This window comes from Prionailurus bengalensis, chromosome A1 (assembly GCF_016509475.1).
Source record: "Prionailurus bengalensis isolate Pbe53 chromosome A1, Fcat_Pben_1.1_paternal_pri, whole genome shotgun sequence".
In the NCBI taxonomy this organism is placed as follows: domain Eukaryota; kingdom Metazoa; phylum Chordata; class Mammalia; order Carnivora; family Felidae; genus Prionailurus; species Prionailurus bengalensis.
In genome coordinates, this window is record NC_057343.1 from 145,184,559 (window position 1) to 145,205,188 (window position 20,630).

The 20,630-nt window shown below is 34.4% G+C and overlaps 1 protein-coding gene across 5 annotated transcripts in view; it reads left to right on the forward strand.

The window, feature by feature from the left end:
- Positions 1–20,630, forward strand: part of MSH3 (mutS homolog 3) — a 192,524-nt gene that overhangs the window by 101,211 nt on the left and 70,683 nt on the right. For all 5 annotated transcript variants that reach the window (XR_006299152.1, XR_006299151.1, XM_043593057.1 and 2 more), the window contains exons 14-17: positions 7,632–7,819; positions 8,551–8,719; positions 14,271–14,335; positions 16,691–16,807. Coding sequence is in view for 3 of the 5 variants with exons in the window: in XM_043593057.1 (XP_043448992.1) it covers positions 7,632–7,819; positions 8,551–8,719; positions 14,271–14,335; positions 16,691–16,807 (539 nt within the window). In the remaining 2 variants the exon portion in view is untranslated. The remainder of the gene's footprint in view (positions 1–7,631; positions 7,820–8,550; positions 8,720–14,270; positions 14,336–16,690; positions 16,808–20,630) is intronic.

A 20,630-nucleotide genomic window follows, 5' to 3' on the forward strand; every position in this document is an offset into this window, starting at 1 on the left:
TGCAATGACATGGATAGAGGTAAAGATTATAATGTAAATGAAATAAGTGAGAAAGACAAATACCATATGATTTCACTCATGTGAAATTTAAGAAACAAAACAAACAAGAGGAGGGAAAAAATAGTTGAGAGAGACAAATAAAGAAACAGACTCTTAACTATAGAGAACAAACTGATGGTTACCAGATGGAAGGTGGGTAGGGGGATGGGTTAAATAAGTGATGGGGTTTAAGGAGTGCACTTGTCATCATGAACACCACGTGATGTATTGTTGAATCATTATATTGTCCACCTGAAACTAATAGTCTTTTAAATATACTGGCATTAAAACAAAAAATTAATGATAAATAAATGAAAAATTTTCCACACTTAGGGAAATCATTTACCTTCAAAATATGTCTAAAAATAGTTATATTTATAATTGCTAATAAACTTTCTATAATGTTTTACCTTTTGTTAAATTCATTCACATACATTAGACCCTTTGTCCCTTGTAAAAACTTTATGAAATTGATGAGGGGATACTGTGTTTTTTACCTTCTTACTAATGGGAGGCTATATATACTGCTATCTTTACGTAATGCTACCACAGCTTGCATTACCTTGTATAAATGATGATTCTGAGAAGAGAGTTAGTAGCTTGTTAGTAAATGACAGCTAGTATTTAAACCAGGGTCCTTGACTGGGTTTTTAGTGGGTACACTTTCGGACATTACCATTTTTGATGTAGTAGTTACTACCATTGCATTTTTTTTGGTTATCCCTACATAAGCCATCTTTATTTTCCGCCCCGATGTAAATCCTTGCCAATGTAATAATTTTTTGTAGGATAATTTTTATGTGCCCACATTTTAGTTGTGACCAATTTTTCATTAGTCTTTACTTTTTTTAGTCCTTTCCCCCACAAAGTTTTACTGGAACGATACGTGCTGCTTCTGAGAATACTTGCAGTGCCCAGGAGGACTTATGTAACTGTTCCATATGCTTCAGCTAAATTTGAAAACAAAGAACAAACCAGAATTGGGAAATACTAATCCCCAGGAAAAAATGCCCGAGTTGGTTATGGGGTCAGTAGAGTCTGTTGTACCATTACTTGGTACACTTGTGTTGTGGTTTTGCTGGCAGTGGCAGAGGTTGTCCTGATACATTACTCCCCCGTTATCCGCCGTCAACAGCAGGCCAGAAGCAGATCATCCTTCTGACGTTTCGTCAGTTGTATAGCCTAGCACTATGTCACAGTGCTTCATTTTATCACGTGGGCATTATATCATCTCACACCATGACAAGTGACTCACACTCACTCAGGTGAGTGGAGTCCGATGTATTTTGACAGAGAGACCATATTCATATAACTTTTATTACAGTATATTAAAAATGTCTTATTGTGCATCTCCTACTGTGCCTAATTTATCAATTAAACTTTATCATAGGTATGTACATAGGAAAGACAGTACATATGAGATTAGGTACTTACTATCTGTGATCAGATACCAGTGGGGATCTTGGAACATATCTCTTGTAGATAAGGGGGGAACTACTGTAGTTGAAAATTTTATGGTTGACATTTTGAGGTTAGAGTGGATGTCAAACCATTTGTTATGTTGTATCATTGGTCCAGTGCCTGGCAATCAGAGCATATTACTACCCTTCATCAAGCAACAGATCTCCAAGCACCTTGCCTTCACTGCTTGAAAGGATTCACTGACAGTTGTTAAAGATTTTTGTTTTTCTCGAGAAAAAATAGGGACAAAGCTGAGAAAATTGTTACTTGCTAATTAAAAGAGCTGAGTCAAGGGGCGCCTGGGTGTCTCCATCTATTGAGTGTCTGACTCTTGATTTTGGCTAAGCTCATGATCTCAAGTTTGAGTCCCACATGCATCAGGCTCTGCACTGACAGTGGGGAGACTGCTTGGGATTCTCTCCCTCTCTCTGCCCCCCCCCAAGTACATAGATAGACTTAAAATATATATATATATATATATATATCATATATATCATATATATTAATATATTAATATATTATATCATATACGTGTGTGTGTATATATATGTGTGTATATATATATATATAAAAGAGCTGAGTCAAAGAATCCATGGCATCAAGACGGAAGCATCTTTCCATGCTACTGTGATTTCTATTCTTTGCTTCCTCTCTTTAAACTTTGATGTTTGCATTTCATGAGGTTTGTGTATTTACAAAAGTTTAAAAAACTCTGATAAAAGAGTCTAATTCTGTTTTTAAATTGAGATATAATTAACGTAGCATTGTATTACTTTCAGGTTTATCACATTATAAATGGCTTGATATGTGTATATATTGAGAAGTGATCACCACAATAATTCTAACTAACATCCATCACCACTTGTAGTTACAAAGTTGTCTTCTTATGATGAGAACTTTTAAGATCCACTCTCTTGGCCACTTTCAAACATACGATACAGTATTATTAACTATAGTTACCGTGTTATACATTACATCTCCAGGACTTTATTTTATAATTGGAAGTTTGTACCTTTTGATCATCTCCACTCATTTCATCCACCTGCCTTCCATGCACCACCTCTGGCAACCACAGATCTATTTTTTGTATCTATGGATTTGCCTTTTTAAAAAATTTCACATAAAATTATATGGTATCGAATCAAATTCATTTTAAAAGTAACCAAGAATGACTTTTGTTTTAGAGTTTCAAACTAGACTTTAGTGAAGGAGCTTATGACTCACTCAGAGGTTGTTCGTTGTTGCTGTTTTAATGTTTGCACAAGAGCATGCCCAAAGATTGATTTGAAAAGTGAGAATTAGAAATGACTTGGTAACAGACCAACTTTAGTAAGCCTAAATGCTTCAAACCAATTTTTTATAGATTAGTTAGCTGGCTCTTGGAACACACCATCAAACACATGTCTGTTCTTTATCATTAGATTACTCTAAATAAACTTCTGCTGTATGCACCAAATGGTGAGTGATATCCTGGGTACAGACTGTGCCAATTATGTAAAATTCATAAAATGGTTAGGAACACTGTTTGGATGTTGTGGAAGTGGTGAGCCTAGGCCATATGGCTGTGTGGAAAGTGCCATGGAATAGTCACAAATAGGTATTTTCATATTGATATTAGGGGATACCAAGTGGGCCGGCCCTGAAACAAAATAAACATTTCTTTTGATAGTAAAATTTCAAATCCAAATCTTAGATAATGGTGCTAGTCTTAGAAACCCATATTAACTGTGCTTAAGACCTGTTTTGTAAGAAAATGATACATAACTGCTAAGGTTGGTGAATACATTTAAAGGATTATAGCACTTAGTAAATGTTAGAGGAGAGTGTTTCCAGAATTTTGTAGGCGAGAATGGTTTCTTGGCCAGACTGGTATAAGCCTACAGCCACCTTTCAGTATGGAACTTAGGCTGGAGTTCTTACAGTCTCATGATGACCTGTTTCCACACTTATGATGTGTTCTAAAGCTCTTCCACAGTGAAATTTGCTGCTGGAAATGGGATTGAACATGAGTGACTCCAGGAGCAACTACTTCACTCTTATCCTCAGCTTTCTGGCAGTTCTACTGAGGTGTTTTGTTTAAGAACCTGGAGAACTGGGGTGCCTGGGTGGCTCAGTCAGTTAAGCATCGGACTTTGGCCCCAGGTCATGATCTTGTGGTTTGTGAGTTTGAGCCCCACGTCTAGCCCTGTGCTGACAGCTCAGAGCCTGGAGCCTGCTTTGTATTCTATGTCTCCCTCTCTCTTTGCCCCTCCTCTGCTCGCATTCTGTCTGTATTTCTTTCTTAAAAATAAACATTAAAAAAAATAATAAAAAAGAAACTGGAGAACAACCTGCCTTGGGCACTTAAAACTTGATTGAAAAGTACTTTTGGTTGTCAATTTGCTTCTGTTGCTGATTTACACTTTATATCTAAGGGTGAAAAATCAATCCCTTCTAGTCTCTCAAATTACAAAAGTTACAAGAGATTATTATTCAAAAATTGTATTGAAAATGTTTACTTTTAGTTCTTCACTTTTGTTAGAATGTATCTATTTAATAATTAACTATAATAGTATTGGCCAGAATACGTCTAGGCTCCACATTACAAGAATCCAGCTTCCTATGTGTATCTTTCCCATCATACAGTGGCCTATCTGAGGAAGAGATGCTTTATTTATTTTTTTTTTTAATTTTTTTTTTTTTTCAACGTTTTTATTTTATTTTTGGGACAGAGAGAGACAGAGCATGAAGGGGGGAGGGGCAGAGAAAGAGGGAGACACAGAATCGGAAGCAGGCTCCAGGCTCTGGGCCGTCAGCCCAGAGCCTGATGCGGGGCTCGAACTCACGGACCGCGAGATCGTGACCTGGCTGAAGTCGGACGCTTAACCGACTGCGCCACTCAGGCGCCCCTGGAAGAGATGCTTTATGATAACACTTTGGATTCAGTTGTTATTCACTTGGGCCTAACTTCTTATTTTTTTGCATAATTTGCCTCATTCCTTTTAGTTTAAAATTCTTTCCAAATATGTTGTGTGCATTAATTCATTTTATGCATATTACCTATTATGTATACTTATAATTAACCCTAAATCATCCTCTCATCTCAAGATACTTATTTCCATCACATATTTTATTTCATTTTCTTAAACTTTCTGACCTGATTCACCCTAGACTAGTTGCCCTGTATACTAGTTGTATAGCTATAGTTCATTTCCCTTGAATTGAATCTTCTGTTCAGTCTTTCTGTATTCCATGTCTTCCTCTTGGTTTATTGCTTTCTTCTGATGGAGTACATTCTCTAGAAGCATCCTGGAGAAAAGGTATTGGAAATACAGTTGACCCCTGAACAATGAGGGAATTAAGGGCACCAATCCCTGCACAGTTGAAAATCCATGTGTAACTTTTGACCCCCCCCAGCACTTAACTACTAATAGCCTACTTTTGATCTGAAGCTTTAATGACATTTGATTAACACTATGTTTTGTATATGTACATTATATACTTATTATTACATTGAGGTAAGCTAGAGATGTGAAGAAAATCATAATGTTAAGAAAATTTCTTTTAAGAGAGAAAACACATTTACAATACTATAGTATTTATCCAAAAGAATTTGTGTAGAAGTAGACCTATACGTTTCCAACCTGTGTTGTTCGAGTTAACAGTAAATGTTTTGAGATATTGATGTCTGGAAATGTCCTTTTTTTCTACTCACATTTGATTGGTAGTTTTACTGGGTATAAAATTCTAGGCTATACATTACTTGGTGTGATTTTTTTTTTTCTCCCCTTCTAAAAATTTTCTTTTTTTCCCTAGTGTTATAAAATTTCATGTTGATTTTCCATGATTTAGTTCTATTTTCAACCATTGTATTGAGCCCTTCAATCTGGCAACCAAGTTCTGGGAAATTGTCCTGAATTATTTTTTGGTTCTTTCTTTTTTGCAACTATTTTATTTTGATTGATTGAATTCCATTCTTGGAATGTTCCTTTAAGAAAAAAAAATAGTATCCTGTTCTTGTTTCATGTTTGCATTATTCTCTGATTAACTGAGTGTATTGGTTGTTTTTTTTTTTTTTGAGACATTTTCTTCTATTTATTTATGCTGTGTATATCTATGTAAGTAGAAGAAAATGAATGTCTTAAAAAATTTATTCGTTGATTTATTGTTTGTTTTTTTTCATTTCACATTAGAATTTTTTATCTGATGTCTGATCATTTTTAAAGAGTGGAGGGCTAAAATGCTGATAGGAAGTGCTCTGTAGTTGAATATGGTTTGCAAAATATGAGGTGAACTGTACAATATACTAGCTGATCCATTTATGGGGAGAACTCCTGCTTTAGTATCTTCAGAGTTTTCATCTTGGGCTCATGAGATTCTCCAGGGTCTTTTCTAGCCTTCTAAATGGCTAACAGTGTTCTGGGAGCTAGAAGGGGACAACTGGGAATCTCAGCATTGAGTTTGCAACTGTTTTCTTAATCCCTTGCTTTTGGTGGTACTGTCATCCTTCCCTGTGCTTGAAGATGGCTCAGATATCCTATGTTTTCCCTTCTCAAGAGGATAAAACTAGTCTTTTGTCGGGTAGGAGAATAGTCGTTGCTCAGTGGTGTGGAGACGAATAGAGTATTGAGGGATAATTGCTTCTTAATTCATTTTCAAACAGTCATTTTCAGCCCACCCCCGGGTTCCTCTTCCAAAGATAATTTGTGCCACCAGTTCCTCAGAATTTTAGGATTCTTGGTGTAACTTAAGTTAGGTCCTAGCTTACCTCATATCTACCTTAAGATTCTAGTATCATGAGTCTTCTAAATCAGTGACCACTTGTCCATTTACTTTATAGCTTCTAAGTTGTTGTTGCTGGTGTCTTTTCTTCTAGTTATTTTTGAGGTTTTATGTCATTTTAAACAACCTTTGACTGTGGTTTCAAGATAGAGTGAAATGAGATACACATGTTCATCTTATTCTCTTTATCAGAAGCTCCAAAAGTAAAAATTATTCATGTTCATGTTAAAAAATTGTCAGTGTTTACAGGAGTATAAGATAAAGTGTAAAAACTTTTCCTCTACTTTCCCCTGCATACACACTACCCACGGGTAACTAAAGTAAGTTAACAAGTGTACCCTCCAGAAATTTTTTTTGTTTATATTTTTATTTATATAGAATAATGCATGTAGTATAATCAAAAGTGAAATTTTACTGTATAAATACATATGTGGTATATAGTATAAACATATACAATGTTTAATATGTTGAAATTAGGGAGTTCCATATTGATGTGTACATTAATATGTACAGATGTCTTAATTTTTTAACTGTTTAACAGTATTATATTGTATGAGTTTTTCCTAATAAAATCTCATTTGTTAGATACTTGTTTCTTATTCATCTTTTTAATATTATTACCAACAGTGCTACTATAAATATTCAGAGCCACATATCTTTTTCATTTCTTGTTATAGTTTTAGTTTAATTGTTAAAAGTGGAATTTAGTCAAACAATCCTCCTCAAAGAGGATATGCCTCTGCTAATGGTATATCAAAGTGTCTTTCTTTATATCCTGTGTGACTCATCTCTTATCAGCCTTTTAAATCTTTGGCATTCTGATAAGTGACAAATGCTATCTTGTCATTTTAATTTGCTTGTTCTAATTATATGTGAGGTTAATCAAGTGCTTATTGGACATTCCTTTTTTATGAGCTGCATATTCAGTTCATTTAGCCATTATTCTTTGGATTATTCCTTTTCCAGGTCGATTTGTAAGAGCTTATTATTCTAGGGATAGTTTTGCCCTTTATCATATGTCTTGCAGATATTTCCCCAGGATTGTCCTTTATATTTTTGACATTGTTTACTGTATTTTTGCTATATGGTCCATATATTTTAAAATGAGAAAATATTGAGCAAATATTGGCTTTACTATCCCTGACCCACATTGTTTCCTTGAGAGCTTTAAAATATTATAAAGTATTTAAACTATTGATTTAACATTTGGAAGGTACCAGTAGTATTTTATTTCAATTAACTAGTTTATAGAGTAAATTAAAATTTTCTTATATTCTAACTTTAAAAAGACCATTAATTAAAAGACCACTAATTAAACATCATGTTCATATATCTTGTATTATTTAGCTAAAAAATATTTCTATTTTCAGTGTTCTACACAAGAGTTCTTCTTGATTGTCAAAACCCTGTATCACCTGAAGTCAGAATTTCAAGCATTAATACCTGCTGTTAATTCCCACGTTCGGTCAGACTTGCTCCAGACATTTATTTTAGAAATTCCTGAACTCCTCAGTCCAGTAGAGCGTTTCTTAAAGCCACTTAATGAACAAGCTGCCAAGTAAGTAGTAGATTCGTAGATTATTGTCACTGCTGGAAATAAAGAACTCATGTATTTGCCCTTTGGTGAATGGATTCCTAAGCTTCCCTAGCAGTAATGGTAGGAATTGCCTGTGAAATTAGAAATGTGATTGGATGCTAAAGGCTGTCAATTACAGCTGGAAGTAACCCTCTGCCATCTAAAACTTAGTTCATTATTTAGGACAATACAGTACTTCTCCAGGTATTGGATGATGAAAAGATAAAGTCCAGGCAGAGCAACTGGTAGCATTTATTAATTTAAAATTGGGTGGCAGATGGCATCTTACACTCATTTGCTAGATATCCAGTGGTCTGCCTTATATTTAGAAATTACAGAAGCAAAGTTATCCTTTAAGAGGTAGTCATTTCACAGTTCATCCCACAAAGAACTCTGTATAAAGGGGGGGAAAAGACAGTATTTTCATTTGTGCTTATTTTCTGAATAGGCAAACAACAAAAAATTTCATTTTATCTCTCACACCATGGAAATCATGAACTTGCAAAATGAAAATGTCTTTAGGATAATTTTGTCTATCTTCAAAGAAATTAAGAAACCTACCTGTAAATACTTAGTGGCAGAACTGGGATTAGAGCCTCGTTTCCTGGCTCCCAACCCTTTGGTCTTTTATCATGCTGTGAAAAATAATTGATGATCGGTATAAGTAGTATGCTTCAATATATATATTTGCTTTTTTTTTTTCCATTTTTTAGAAGTGGGGATAAAACGGAATTATTCAAAGATCTTTCTGACTTCCCTTTAATAAAAAAGAGGAAGGATGAAATTGAAGAAGTTACTCACAGGATCCAAATACATTTGCAAGATATACGAAAAATACTAAAAAATCCTTCTGCACAGTATGTGACAGTATCAGGACAGGAGGTAATGTCAGACATAATTTTATTTTGCATTAGTTTATCTCAGGTAGAAAAGCTACTTTAAAATGTGAACAAAAATCCGAGGACAGGATGAAAGTTTGTTTTGTTTAGTTTTTATATTTTTTCTTTTGTTCCTTGGAAATAAGATGTAATGCCTTGTTTTGATAAGAATGATTTTAGTAACAGTATTTTGTGTTTATTTACTTTAGCCCCCTGGTGAAATCATGCAACGTAATATTACATGTATTTTAATATTATTTCCTGAAATGTATTATAGAAAACCATGATTATTGTAAATAGTAATTTAGAGGATTCATTTACCCTAAATCCAGGAGAGAGAAGTTAGTCTTTGATGTCTGGCCAGCAGATAATGAAATGATATGAAGAGAACCACCTGTGTTGATTGGATCATAGTGATTAAAAGGCAGGGTTTCCTTCTGATGTTAGTATAGCTGCTAAAAAACAAAAAGAAAAAAAAAGAAACAAAACTATAGTGAAAACCTACAGTTAGTGAGTCTTCCATAAGATTATGTAAGTGCCGTTTAGAATGTATTTTGGTTGTTTTTTTTTTTGGCATGTGTACCACTGTTTAAAGTTTGGTGTTATAAATATCTGAGTGAGAACCAGGAAGAAGTATGCCTTTTAAATGTAGTTGTATCCTTCGGTCTTATTCTGAGTCTTAAGGCATGCTACTTCTATATCTTATGTTTAATAGATATAAAGATTCTAACTGAGGGAATTTGAGAAATCCTACTTTGTTAAGATAGCAAATTAGGAAATGTGTGAATAATTTCCAGATCATGAACATTTTATTCAGAATTTTTAAAAACAGGTATTTTTCTAGTAGGGAAGACCTTAATTTCAAATAAAATTTTTAAATATTTGCATTCCTTTACATATTTAGTGAGAAGAATGTTGATTTGTATGATCATTTGAAATAAGAAATCCTACAGTAAATTATAATCTTTACTGAAACGTTTATTAATCTTGTGCCATTTAATAGACCATTGATTAAGTCGGCCTGTCTTTTGGACTAAAATCTTTTGGACATTTTGCAGTATATTCCACATAGAACTCCATATAACAGAAAAATAATTTGACAATCTTTATACTTGGTTGCCCTCCCATAACCAAATATTTAATTGCATCATTTGGTTTCACTATGCAATCAAGACCTTGCAAAGTAACATATGACCTTACCACCACTATTCTGAGCTATTGTTGAAAATGAGATGATCAAAACTGTTTAATAACATTAATAAAAGATAGGTAGTAGAAAAGTGGTGACCTGGTGTTACAGTGGGGAAAAGCTGTGTGTGTAAGTGCCCCTTCCCCCACTTACATGCTCTGTGACCACAGCAGAATCACCTGTGTCATGAGACTACTTTAAAAACCAGTTGAATTAAAATACATGAAAAGTGCTTTTTAATTCTAAAGCACTACGTAAATGTTCTTCATATACTACTACTACTACTACTAATATAGTTACCATTTATCAAGCACTTGCTCAGAATGGTGCTAAATGCTGTACATGTATTATTTAACCCTTATAATAACACAAAAAGGGGCTATTGTCATTTTGCAGCAAAGAAAACAGGTTTGGAGTAGTTAGGTAAGTTACCCGAGTCAGAAGCCCCGTCCTGCCTGACTCCAGTCTTTCTACCATGTCCTTCTTTCACTTTACTCACAAATATTAACATTTTATTTTATAAAACCCAGACATCTTAGAGCTCATAATACACAAACTAAAATAAAGCTTAAGTCTTGGGAGGACAGTCCTGTATCCAGTTGGCAGTTTTACAGTGAAAATGGGGAAAACTGATCAGGAATTCATAAGCAATAGTAGACTAGTATGTTTTGTTTTGTTTTGTTTTTTATATCAGTGTGGTAATGAAGTTTAAGAAAAAGCACAGTATGGAGATGAAGTAATTGGATTACAAATAATTAGGGAGATACAAATTATCTTATTCTTTACTTAACCTTCAGGTTAAGGTGATGAGTTTGAGGCAAGAAATTTCTTAGTTATTAACTGTGGGATGGATTCTTAATGGTTTTTTAAAAAAGTACAGAATTTTAATAGTACATCAGTACAGAATCACTTTTATAACATTTTTTTGAGAATTAGTGATTCTATTCGAACACCAAATGAATTCTAGATTTTCAGCATTGTTATCAAATTCTGTTTTAAAAACTTACAATTATTCAGAAATACTTAAAGTATAGAGAACCGACTCTGTCAAATATGATTACCTCTGAGAAATGAAAGAGGATAGCAGGAAAGTCCTTAATTTATATATGCTCTTCTTTTATACTCTTCTAAAATTTTATTCTGTACATATAACTCTAACAATTTTTAAAAAACCTGTTTTAGCAGCCCCATGTAGTACATGGATTTTGTTATTATTGGTAAAAATAAGTAGATTGTCAAGCCAGTATTAACTTTTGAGAACATTCATTTTTCACCTCTGTTTCCAGTTTTTATGTACTTATTAGAATACTATAAGCCTTACTGACTATGCACATTATTATCTCTGACTCTGATAGTATTTGTAAGAAAATAATGAAAGCAGAAACTTAGTTCACTGCTTCTATGATAGTCTTTCTCATATTTTAGATATACAGAGAATCATCTTTTTTTTTAATGTTTATTTATTTATTTGAAAGAGACAGAGAGACCAGAGGCAGAGACAGAGAGTGTACACATGTGCAAGTGGGTGAGGGGCAGAGAGAGAGGGAGAGAGAATCCCAAGCAGGCAGGGCTTGATCCCACAACCATGAGATCATGACCTGAACCAAAATCAAGTCAGATAACTGACTGAGCCACCCAGGTGCCCCTAGAGAATTATCTTTTAATCTTGAATCAAATATGGAATGGATATGGGGTGATATTTAGATTTGGAGTAGTACTGGTAAGTATTATTCCTAGGGGAAAGGGAAGAATTATTAGGCAGAAATCTTTAGGAAAAAACATTAGTTCACAACATGCAGCATATCCAGATTCTGCTTGGTATGTTTAAGATATGAAAAGCATTCTCCATTAAATCTTACTTCTAAATAAAAAAAAAATATTTGAAGATTCTTGAGGAGAAGAAAGAAAAGGGGGATAGTAGGAATGGGTTAAGTGTGGTATTGAAGAAAACAGAGAGCAGTTTCTGGAGTGAATTAAGCAAACTTAGCCATGATGCCAGCCCAGTGATATGACAGACTGTAGTTGAGTAATGGTATCTGACATTTGAGCAACAAAGAATTGGATCCTAGGAGTATGAGAGAAAGTGCTAGAACAAATCATGGCACACTTTGCATCACCACCTAAGAAACAGGGACTGTAGAGCAGGGAAAGTGGCTGTGAGAATACTCTAAGCTTTCTGAAATATTTGTTAATTTCCAATTTTAGTTGGTTTCCATTTTTGTAGCAATAAAATTCTTAAAAGGCCTGTCTGCTCATTCTTAGAATATTTGTAGAAGGAAACAGAGAGAAACTTTCCTATTCGTTAGGTAGTATAGAAGAGAACAAAAACCTGCTAGTCTATTTTTGGAGAAACCCCAGCTGAGAAGAAGAGGACATATAGGACCAGCACCAACTTGAGGAAGTAATCCCAGGGGTGTAACAAGCAGAAGGTCTATGTGGGCTTTTCCAACTCTCACCCTGTTTTCCATCCAGTATTGGCTCTGCATTTGGCTTCTTTCAGGATATGTAGTCCTTAGAGTAGACCCTTGATACTTACAGATTGAACCATATGGTGCACACTATTCCCAGCATGCTTCAAAGGGCCATAACTAGTAGCAAGGCACAGATATGAATCCGGTGCCCCATGTTGCCCTGTTATGGCAAATTAAGTAAGCCAGCCTCCCTGGCTGCCCAGTGAGACAGTTTTAACTAATTTTCAAAATTTCCGCCTTCCTTTCCTTAGTAACTCCAGTCGAGCTCTGTGTTAGTTTTTACGGTTCTAGATGTATTCTTCCCAAGTATTAGTGCGCCACTGTGGTCCTGCATTTTGCAGTTTACTGCAGGCATAGCTCTTCCCAGAATTATTTTATGAAAGGATCAATATACCTTCTTGTTGGGCATTTAACAATAATACTTAGGCAGTTTTTTTAGCATAATCTTAAAGCGCTTTTATCTTTCTTGTCATTGATATTTATTTTGTGGGTTTTTTCCTCAGTTGCTTTTTGTAGCCGAAGGCTAGTTTTTAGACTCTTCACTCTTAATTGTTTAACTGGGTGTAGCAGGTTTGAAATTGTATTGTCTCCATATAAGAAGGCCTCATTAGTTGCGAAATTTTTCTCAGAATGAAAATTCTTAAAATTAACCAATAATTTCTATATTATTTTTTTAAGCAGAATCTTTTTTTTAATGTTTATTTACTTATTTTGAGAGAGAGAGTGTGCACGAGCAAGGGAGAGAGAGAGAAAAGGAGAGAGAGAATCCCAAGCAGGCTGTACGCTGTCAGCACAGAGCCCGATGTGGGGCTTGAACTCATGAACCGTGAGAGCATGACCTGAGCTGAAACCAAGAGTCGGACACTAAACTGACTGAACCACCCAGCCACTCCAATAATTTCTATGTTGTTTCTATGAAATATAATTTCTATGAAAAACTACACAGAAAAATAAACTCAAAAGATAGGCCAACACTTCTAATAATATGCATATTGTGAATACCTAAAATGTTATAAAACTGGTATACGTAAAGAAGTTCCTGCCGCCATCTCAAAATTAGTGGTAGCCACATAGCTTCTGGGTTCCCTCCTGTACAAAATAAATGTTTGTGCGTTTATTCACTTAAATAAAACATTGCATTTCATTGCAATAATACAGGAGAGTAAGCAGGAGGAAGAGATGACCTACAACTAATGCTAAAAATGAAAGGCATGATAGTAGAAGTTGATTTCACTTGCTTCCTGGCCGATTTCAGAAAAGCTTGCTTGCAGAACGCAGTTGGCTTAATAAAGATATAGTTCATATAAGTGAAAACTTAAAGAAAACACCCTTTGGATAAAATATCTTCTGATAGCTGAAGAAATCTGTGCTTTTTCATGAGGATACTTTTAGATATTGGGCTCTTTGTGTAACAGCCGTGACAATAAATCCTCTTCTGTTCGGAATAAGGGATGGACCATATCTCAAACTGGTATAGCACTTCATAATTGATATTTTAAAATTGTATGTACTTAGAAATTCAATCGTATTACTGAGTAATAGAATTCTTAAGTAAGTGGGTACTAATAAATGAAAGAGACTGTTAAAGAAAAATCACCATTTGTAATATGCACATGATAATGTTATAAACATTAAGTTGTGAAGTTATATGCTTATTACAAACTTTTGTTAAATACAAGTTGTACTTTATTGCAAGTATTACAACCCTAATTATTAATATTTGGTTATATACATGAACATATATTTGGACATACATGAACTTCCCTTTTAACAGTATTGGATTTATTTTGAATGTTTAGAATAGTATTTACTAAACTGATAGAAGTTTTGAGGAAGCTTTAAAAATATAATGGTTAATCATTTAAATATGTAATTTTTATTTATATTTCTTTTAGTTTATGATTGAAATAAAGAATTCTGCTGTATCTTGTATACCAACTGATTGGGTTAAGGTTGGAAGGTAGGTTTAAAAATACATTTTTTTCTTAACGTGAATTATAATGACACATTATGAGCATGTACACCTGTATGTTTTTGGAATGATAATAACCACATTCATGACATTAAATATGATTCTTCCCCTTTGGTTTTCTTATGGAACTTTTAACCAAAGAAATAATTATTTTAAACTCTTTCTATCATTGATTTTAAAATATTTTTTCCAAAGAGTATCTTATTTGTATATATTTGTTTTCTTGTTTTATTATTGTTTTATTCTCACACCTTAGAGTACACTTTAAACACATGAAAAAATGTTGGAGGATCTTCAGTTATAAAATTAATTTGGTTGCTTGAATTTTCTGATGAATGCCATACCTGAAATTTCATTTTCTGCTTCACTGAGCTCTCTCTGCATTTCTTTATTGTTGATGCTTTCCATGCCACATAATTATAATAGTTGTTTACATCTTCTTTTTTGTAAGTTGTATCATGAATTGATGAAAACAAATTTAATCAAAAACAAAATTAGAAAACCACATTGAGACTGCCCTTTCTCCTTGGTTAGGCATTAATTCCCAAGAGGGGACTCATTTAAAGAAGTGATGTTAGAGAAGTATATACTCCTGTGAATCATATTCTTTGTGAAATATTTATTACTACTGTTATTAATATGTTTGCTTGAACTTTAGATGAAAATGTCAGATTTGCCTGAGTAAGCAGAAGAGAGCCTAGTAGCTGGTGATTGTATGAAGGAACTATGTTAAGGATGGGAGAAAATTTTGACATGTATGAACGATTATTATAATTTTAACTTTAATTCAAAAAGAAAATGAGTATCTATTGCCACTATCAAAGAATCCTGAAGGTACAATCATGGGTTTCTTTAGCTTGTTTTTCTTACATGTTACTAGAAGCCATAATTGAGATTTGAGTATTTTGTTTTTAGGGGATGTTTTCTCTCCTTGCAAGTATTCTTTCGTTTTCTGTCCTATACTATAGTTAATGAATCAAAATATGCTTTATGAAGAGAAGTTATTTAAAATTGTGCATCTAATTATCTAAGAAAGTGAAATGTTTAACTGAATGAATTTTGTCGGAAGAGAAAGCTATGACAAATAGGTTTCCATAGAAGTCTAGATGATAATTCAGAAGCAATAAGGAAGGCATAAATCAGTGTCAGCATCTTGTGAACATTCAATGATGTAAATTGAAAGAATAAATAAGATAGTTTGGGGGAAGCTCATTGTTATATTTTATATGTTACTTGGCCATCAGAACCTTGACAGGGATAGGTTAGATTATCAGTCAGGTTTTGCATGTGAAAGTCTCACCCCTGTTCCAATAATGCCAAATTAAACATACTTGTGACAGGAGTAGGGGAGCAAACAAAGAACAGAGTGCAGTCTGTCATCACCTGCCTGTCACTTAACTCCAACCTTCTCTTCTCAAAGGTTCAAACATAATAATAACATCAACAGTGGTAATAATCACCACATCCACAAAACAATGCTTAACATTGGGTGCTAATGTCATGGGACATTGGCACCTTGCTAACCACTATCTTATCCTGTTAACAGTACCTATGACATAGATACTGTCATTATCCCCATTTTATAGATGAAGAAAGTGATGTTGAGAGAAGATCAGTTATATTTGCCCAAAGTCACACAGCAAGTAAGTGGCAGGCAGAGTTAGAGCCTTGGGCCAGACTTTTTGACTGGGGACCTGTGGCAGGCCCTCTTGTGCTCTGCAGTTTCTTGATGAAGAAGCAGAGATTATACACAAGCTCAGACGAGGAGCATGTGGTATTTCTTCCCTTCTGGAGCCGCTGTGAATCTACAGTTAGATAACGAAGCATTCTTCTTTGATTGCCTCCTGAATTAATGCATTGCTATTCTTTGTAATTCTTTATAGTTTTCTTTTTTTCACTGAAATACTGTAGTCATACAGAAAAGTATAAAACTTAAAGAATATTATGACCGTCATCAGTGTATCCAGCCTTGTCAGGACTTATTTGCTTCTGATCTTTTTTTTAATAAGCAAGCATTTTTATTTAGTGTAACTTAAAGAAAAAAGCTTTCTGCTTATGAAACGGAAACTCTAAACTCTGAACTTGTCATATGGGTATAATTTAAAATGCATTTTAGAGCTTCCTGAACAAAGTCCTATGAACTCCAAGTACTTTATTTACAACAGAGATCTTTGGAATCAATAGAATTCAAGACCATAATTAAAGAATGTTCTCTGTTTACAGCTATTTACTTTCAAGGTTCATCAGAGAATAATAAATAACTACTTTAATTTTCTGAAGTGAAGGTATTAGTGGTTTCTTAGTAACCTTGATTTCCTATTTATGTTTCTTCCCCTCTTCTAGCACAAAAGCTGTGAGCCGCTTTCACTCTCCTTTTATTGTAGAAAATTACAGACGTCTGAATCAGCTCCGGGAGCAGCTAGTCCTTGACTGCAGTGCTGAATGGCTTGATTTTCTAGAGTGAGTTTACAATGAAAAATATACTCTGACTTTTTGCTATGAGAAATAGACCGGAAAATCTTTCTATCAAAAAGAAAAGTAGAGATTACTGCTTGTGACCTGCCATAAAATAGTTGAGTACATGTGTTCTCTCATTTTATTTTTAGTCCGTTGAAATGTAAGCTCATCTTAGTCCGTAATGAGAGACCTAATATAGTTTATTGTTACTGTACCTACATTTAGTTGCTAAGGATGCTTGGTAGAGTCACGTTTTGAAATTCCACTTTGGACATCATTTACTTATAAAAAAGGCCTAATATTTTCAGAGTTGGACAAATATAGGTTAGTTGTTCTGTTTTTATTATCTCCATTTAATTTTTTTTTCTTATTTTACATCCTATGTATTTCCTAACTTTTTATTTTAAAGAATTTTAAACATGGGAAAGTTGAAATGAACGCTGACACTCTCTTCACTTACATTTATCAAGTGTTAACATTTTGCCACATTTTTTTTATATCTCTCATAGACTTTTTTTTCTGAACCATTTGAAAGTACATTTTAGACATTATAACACTTCACCCCTCCCCCTAAATCTTAAGCATACATCTAAAACTAAAGACTTTATACTATATAATCTTAACACCATTATCACATCTAAAAAATTGATATTAATTTAAGGAATATTGAGTTTCTTTAATTCTGCCCCCCTCCCTGATTTTTATTTTATTTTATTTTATTTTTAATTTTTTTTTCAATGTTTATTTATTTTTCGGACAGAGAGAGACAGAGCATGAACGGGGGAGGGGCAGAGAGAGAGGGAGACACAGAATCGGAAACAGGCTCCAGGCTCCGAGCCATCAGCCCAGAGCCCGACGCGGGGCTCGAACTCACGGACTGCGAGATGGTGACCTGGCTGAAGTTGGACGCTTAACCGACTGTGCCACCCAGGCGCCCCCCCCCCCCCTGATTTTTAAATGAAAGCTCAAATCAACTTTCACATGTTGCATTTTGTTACTATGTTTCTTTTCTAGTTGAATCTAGAATAATCTCCCACATTTTTTTGTTTTTTATGAGATTTTCTTTTGAAGAGCCCTTGCCATTCCCTCAAAGAATGTTTCATAGCTGGATTTATTCATTGCTGTGTGTTCATACGGACAGGGTTAAGTCTGGGGTGTGCTGGTAAATAAATGATAAACAGCCAGCTCTCTGGAAGAATAGTAGTGTTTGTGGTGCTTGTTGATTTCTGTAGTGTAAACACTCCTACCTGGGCTGATTTCAAGCTGCTGCTGGATTGGAGTTGGGAAAAGAGATGTACAGTTGACCTTCATGAGTCCACAGCTATGAACCGCTCATCCAAGCACTTTATTATTCTTCAGATGATATCTTTGAGTGAGATATTATCACCCCCTATTTACAAATGAATTAATTGAGATACAGAAATAAGGAGTAAGTTGCCTACATTGGTTGGAGCCGAGATTCAACTCAGGGTATCTAGCGGTAGGTTGTGCCCTTTACCATCAGGTTGTAGAGGCTGCCTATGGTAAATACGTAGGCGTCACTCTGAACAGAAATCTCTCTGGTAGTCTTTCTCTTTAAAACCTTAAACAGTAAGTATTCAGCGAGGTTCTCCAGGAGCTAAGTAACCAGTCTGGCGAGTGAAAAAAAAAGATTCTGTGTGACAGTTTTTAAAAGGTAGCTGTTTGCCCAGAGGAGTCTTGGATTATAGCATCAGAAGGACATTCCACTTTACTTGTCCTGAATCTCCTGAGGTTATCTTGACTCCTAGTTGTGGACCCAGGGATAGAAACTTAGTGGTGTATTCATTTCCTTTTCCACTTCACTTTCAATTTTCCATTTTAAGGGTTTTCAGGGCCTTTGAGTCTCTAGTTCTCCTGTTTTGCCCTTAGAAGTATCACTGAGACATGAAAATTAGATTCCTTTCAGGCTTCAGGGACCACATTCTAGGATCCTGCAATTTGGTGAGTTGATACATATTCACTCTATTCACAGTATACACAATTTTACACATCTGGTTTATGTTCTCATTGCTAATATTCTAGGCTAAAGGAAGTTCAAATCTCCCAGTGCAAACACTTTGGCTTTATTCTTGATTCTGTCTTCCTTTTTGTCCCTTTATCTGTTATCCTGTTTGTCTTTTTTGCCTTTGAAATGTCTCTTTGATTTGTCCCTTCTGTTGTTCCCTTGTAGCACCCCACCATTTCTGCATACCATTCTTATTGTTTCAGCCCGCTGCCTGGGCCCTTCTACCAAATTAACCCAGGAGAATTTTACTTTCATCATACCACCACTTTGAGAGTTGCTATGAGTAAGCTGACATTAAATACAATATCACAAAGGATATGATATTCATGTTGCATAGCTAAGTGCAGGAAGGATGCAAAACAGTAATGTGTAAATTCATATACACACACGGCATACAAACCTTTTATCTTATAAGATTAAATATATGTATGCCATTATTATATTATCAATATGCTTATTGGCCATTTATGTATCTTCTTTGAAGAAATGTATTTATATATATCCTTGAGTATTAACTGATTATTTCTGGATGGTGAGGTTACTGGAGATTTTAATTTACTTTGCAAAGACATGATATCAAAAGTATCTTTAATGTACTTACATTACTTTCAAAATAAGAAAAATACATTATATTTTTATCAAAAAAATATTGGCTCAATTTTAGCTACAGCTTTTGCAACTAGAGCCCCCACTTGAGAACAATATTGTTAAGCACAGTACTTATTAAGGTGCCAGATGGTGTGCATATGATGTCATTTTAAAAAAATGATTAACCTCAATGAACCTGACGTCAGGGGATTGAATACCAGCTATACACGTGTATGTCTCTTATTGAGATACCGTTATGCATTAGTCATAGTAGTTTGGATCAAAATATTGCAAGAAAGCAAGGCTGAAAGAAAGTTCTTTCAAAAGTAAATGGAAACTTCTCTCAAAAAATGTGTCTCTTCTTCTGTATTCTAGAAGATGGGCTGTGGATGTTGAATAATCTTGATTACAGATTTTTAAAAAATTAAGTTATAATGCCTCCTGTACAGTAGTAAAATATTTTAGAAATAAATTTGTAAATAAAAAATAAGATAACTTTCTTTTTGTTAATTTCAGATGTCATTGGGCACCATCTGATGGTAAACTGTCATAACAGCTTTAGAACCCAAGTGTCTTAATCTTTCTCCTGTGGACCTAGCAATATCTTTTGACCAGAGATTAATGGCTTCATTCTTAAATTTGTTGGTGGCTTAGTGATAAAGTTTCATGTTATGTTGTAATCCCAGTCTATCAGATTGTTACTTGAGTTGCCCGTTTTTTTAGCTTGTCATTTTTCTAGGTATGGGTAATCTCTTTGAAATTTGGGGAAGTGTAGCAAATGGACAAAGATCAAGAAGTCAAACAAGACTTTGTAAGAGTTATAATGGTGATATTAAAGGTTTATGACGGTTTTTTATTTTATTCACATGTCTTATTTATGTAATTGACATGAGAAAGAACATAATAGACTACATCAAAATAATTCCCTTATCTCTCTCTGCCTTTTCTTTTTTCTTTTTCTTTCTTTCTTTTTTTTTTTTTTTTAACTGAAATGGTACCCCCTGAGAGCTGTGTCACTCATTTCAATTCCATATACTAGAATATCATCAAGGACAGTTACCCTCAACCGAAGTCTCCTAGATAAGTAGCAAATTAAATTAGGGTCTTGCTGGCCTGGACAAGACCTGAGAAGGAGAGAGTGAGAGTATGAAAAAAATGACTGATGTTTAAAGCTGAAGGTACTTTGATATTCACATTGAGGGAGATAAGAGC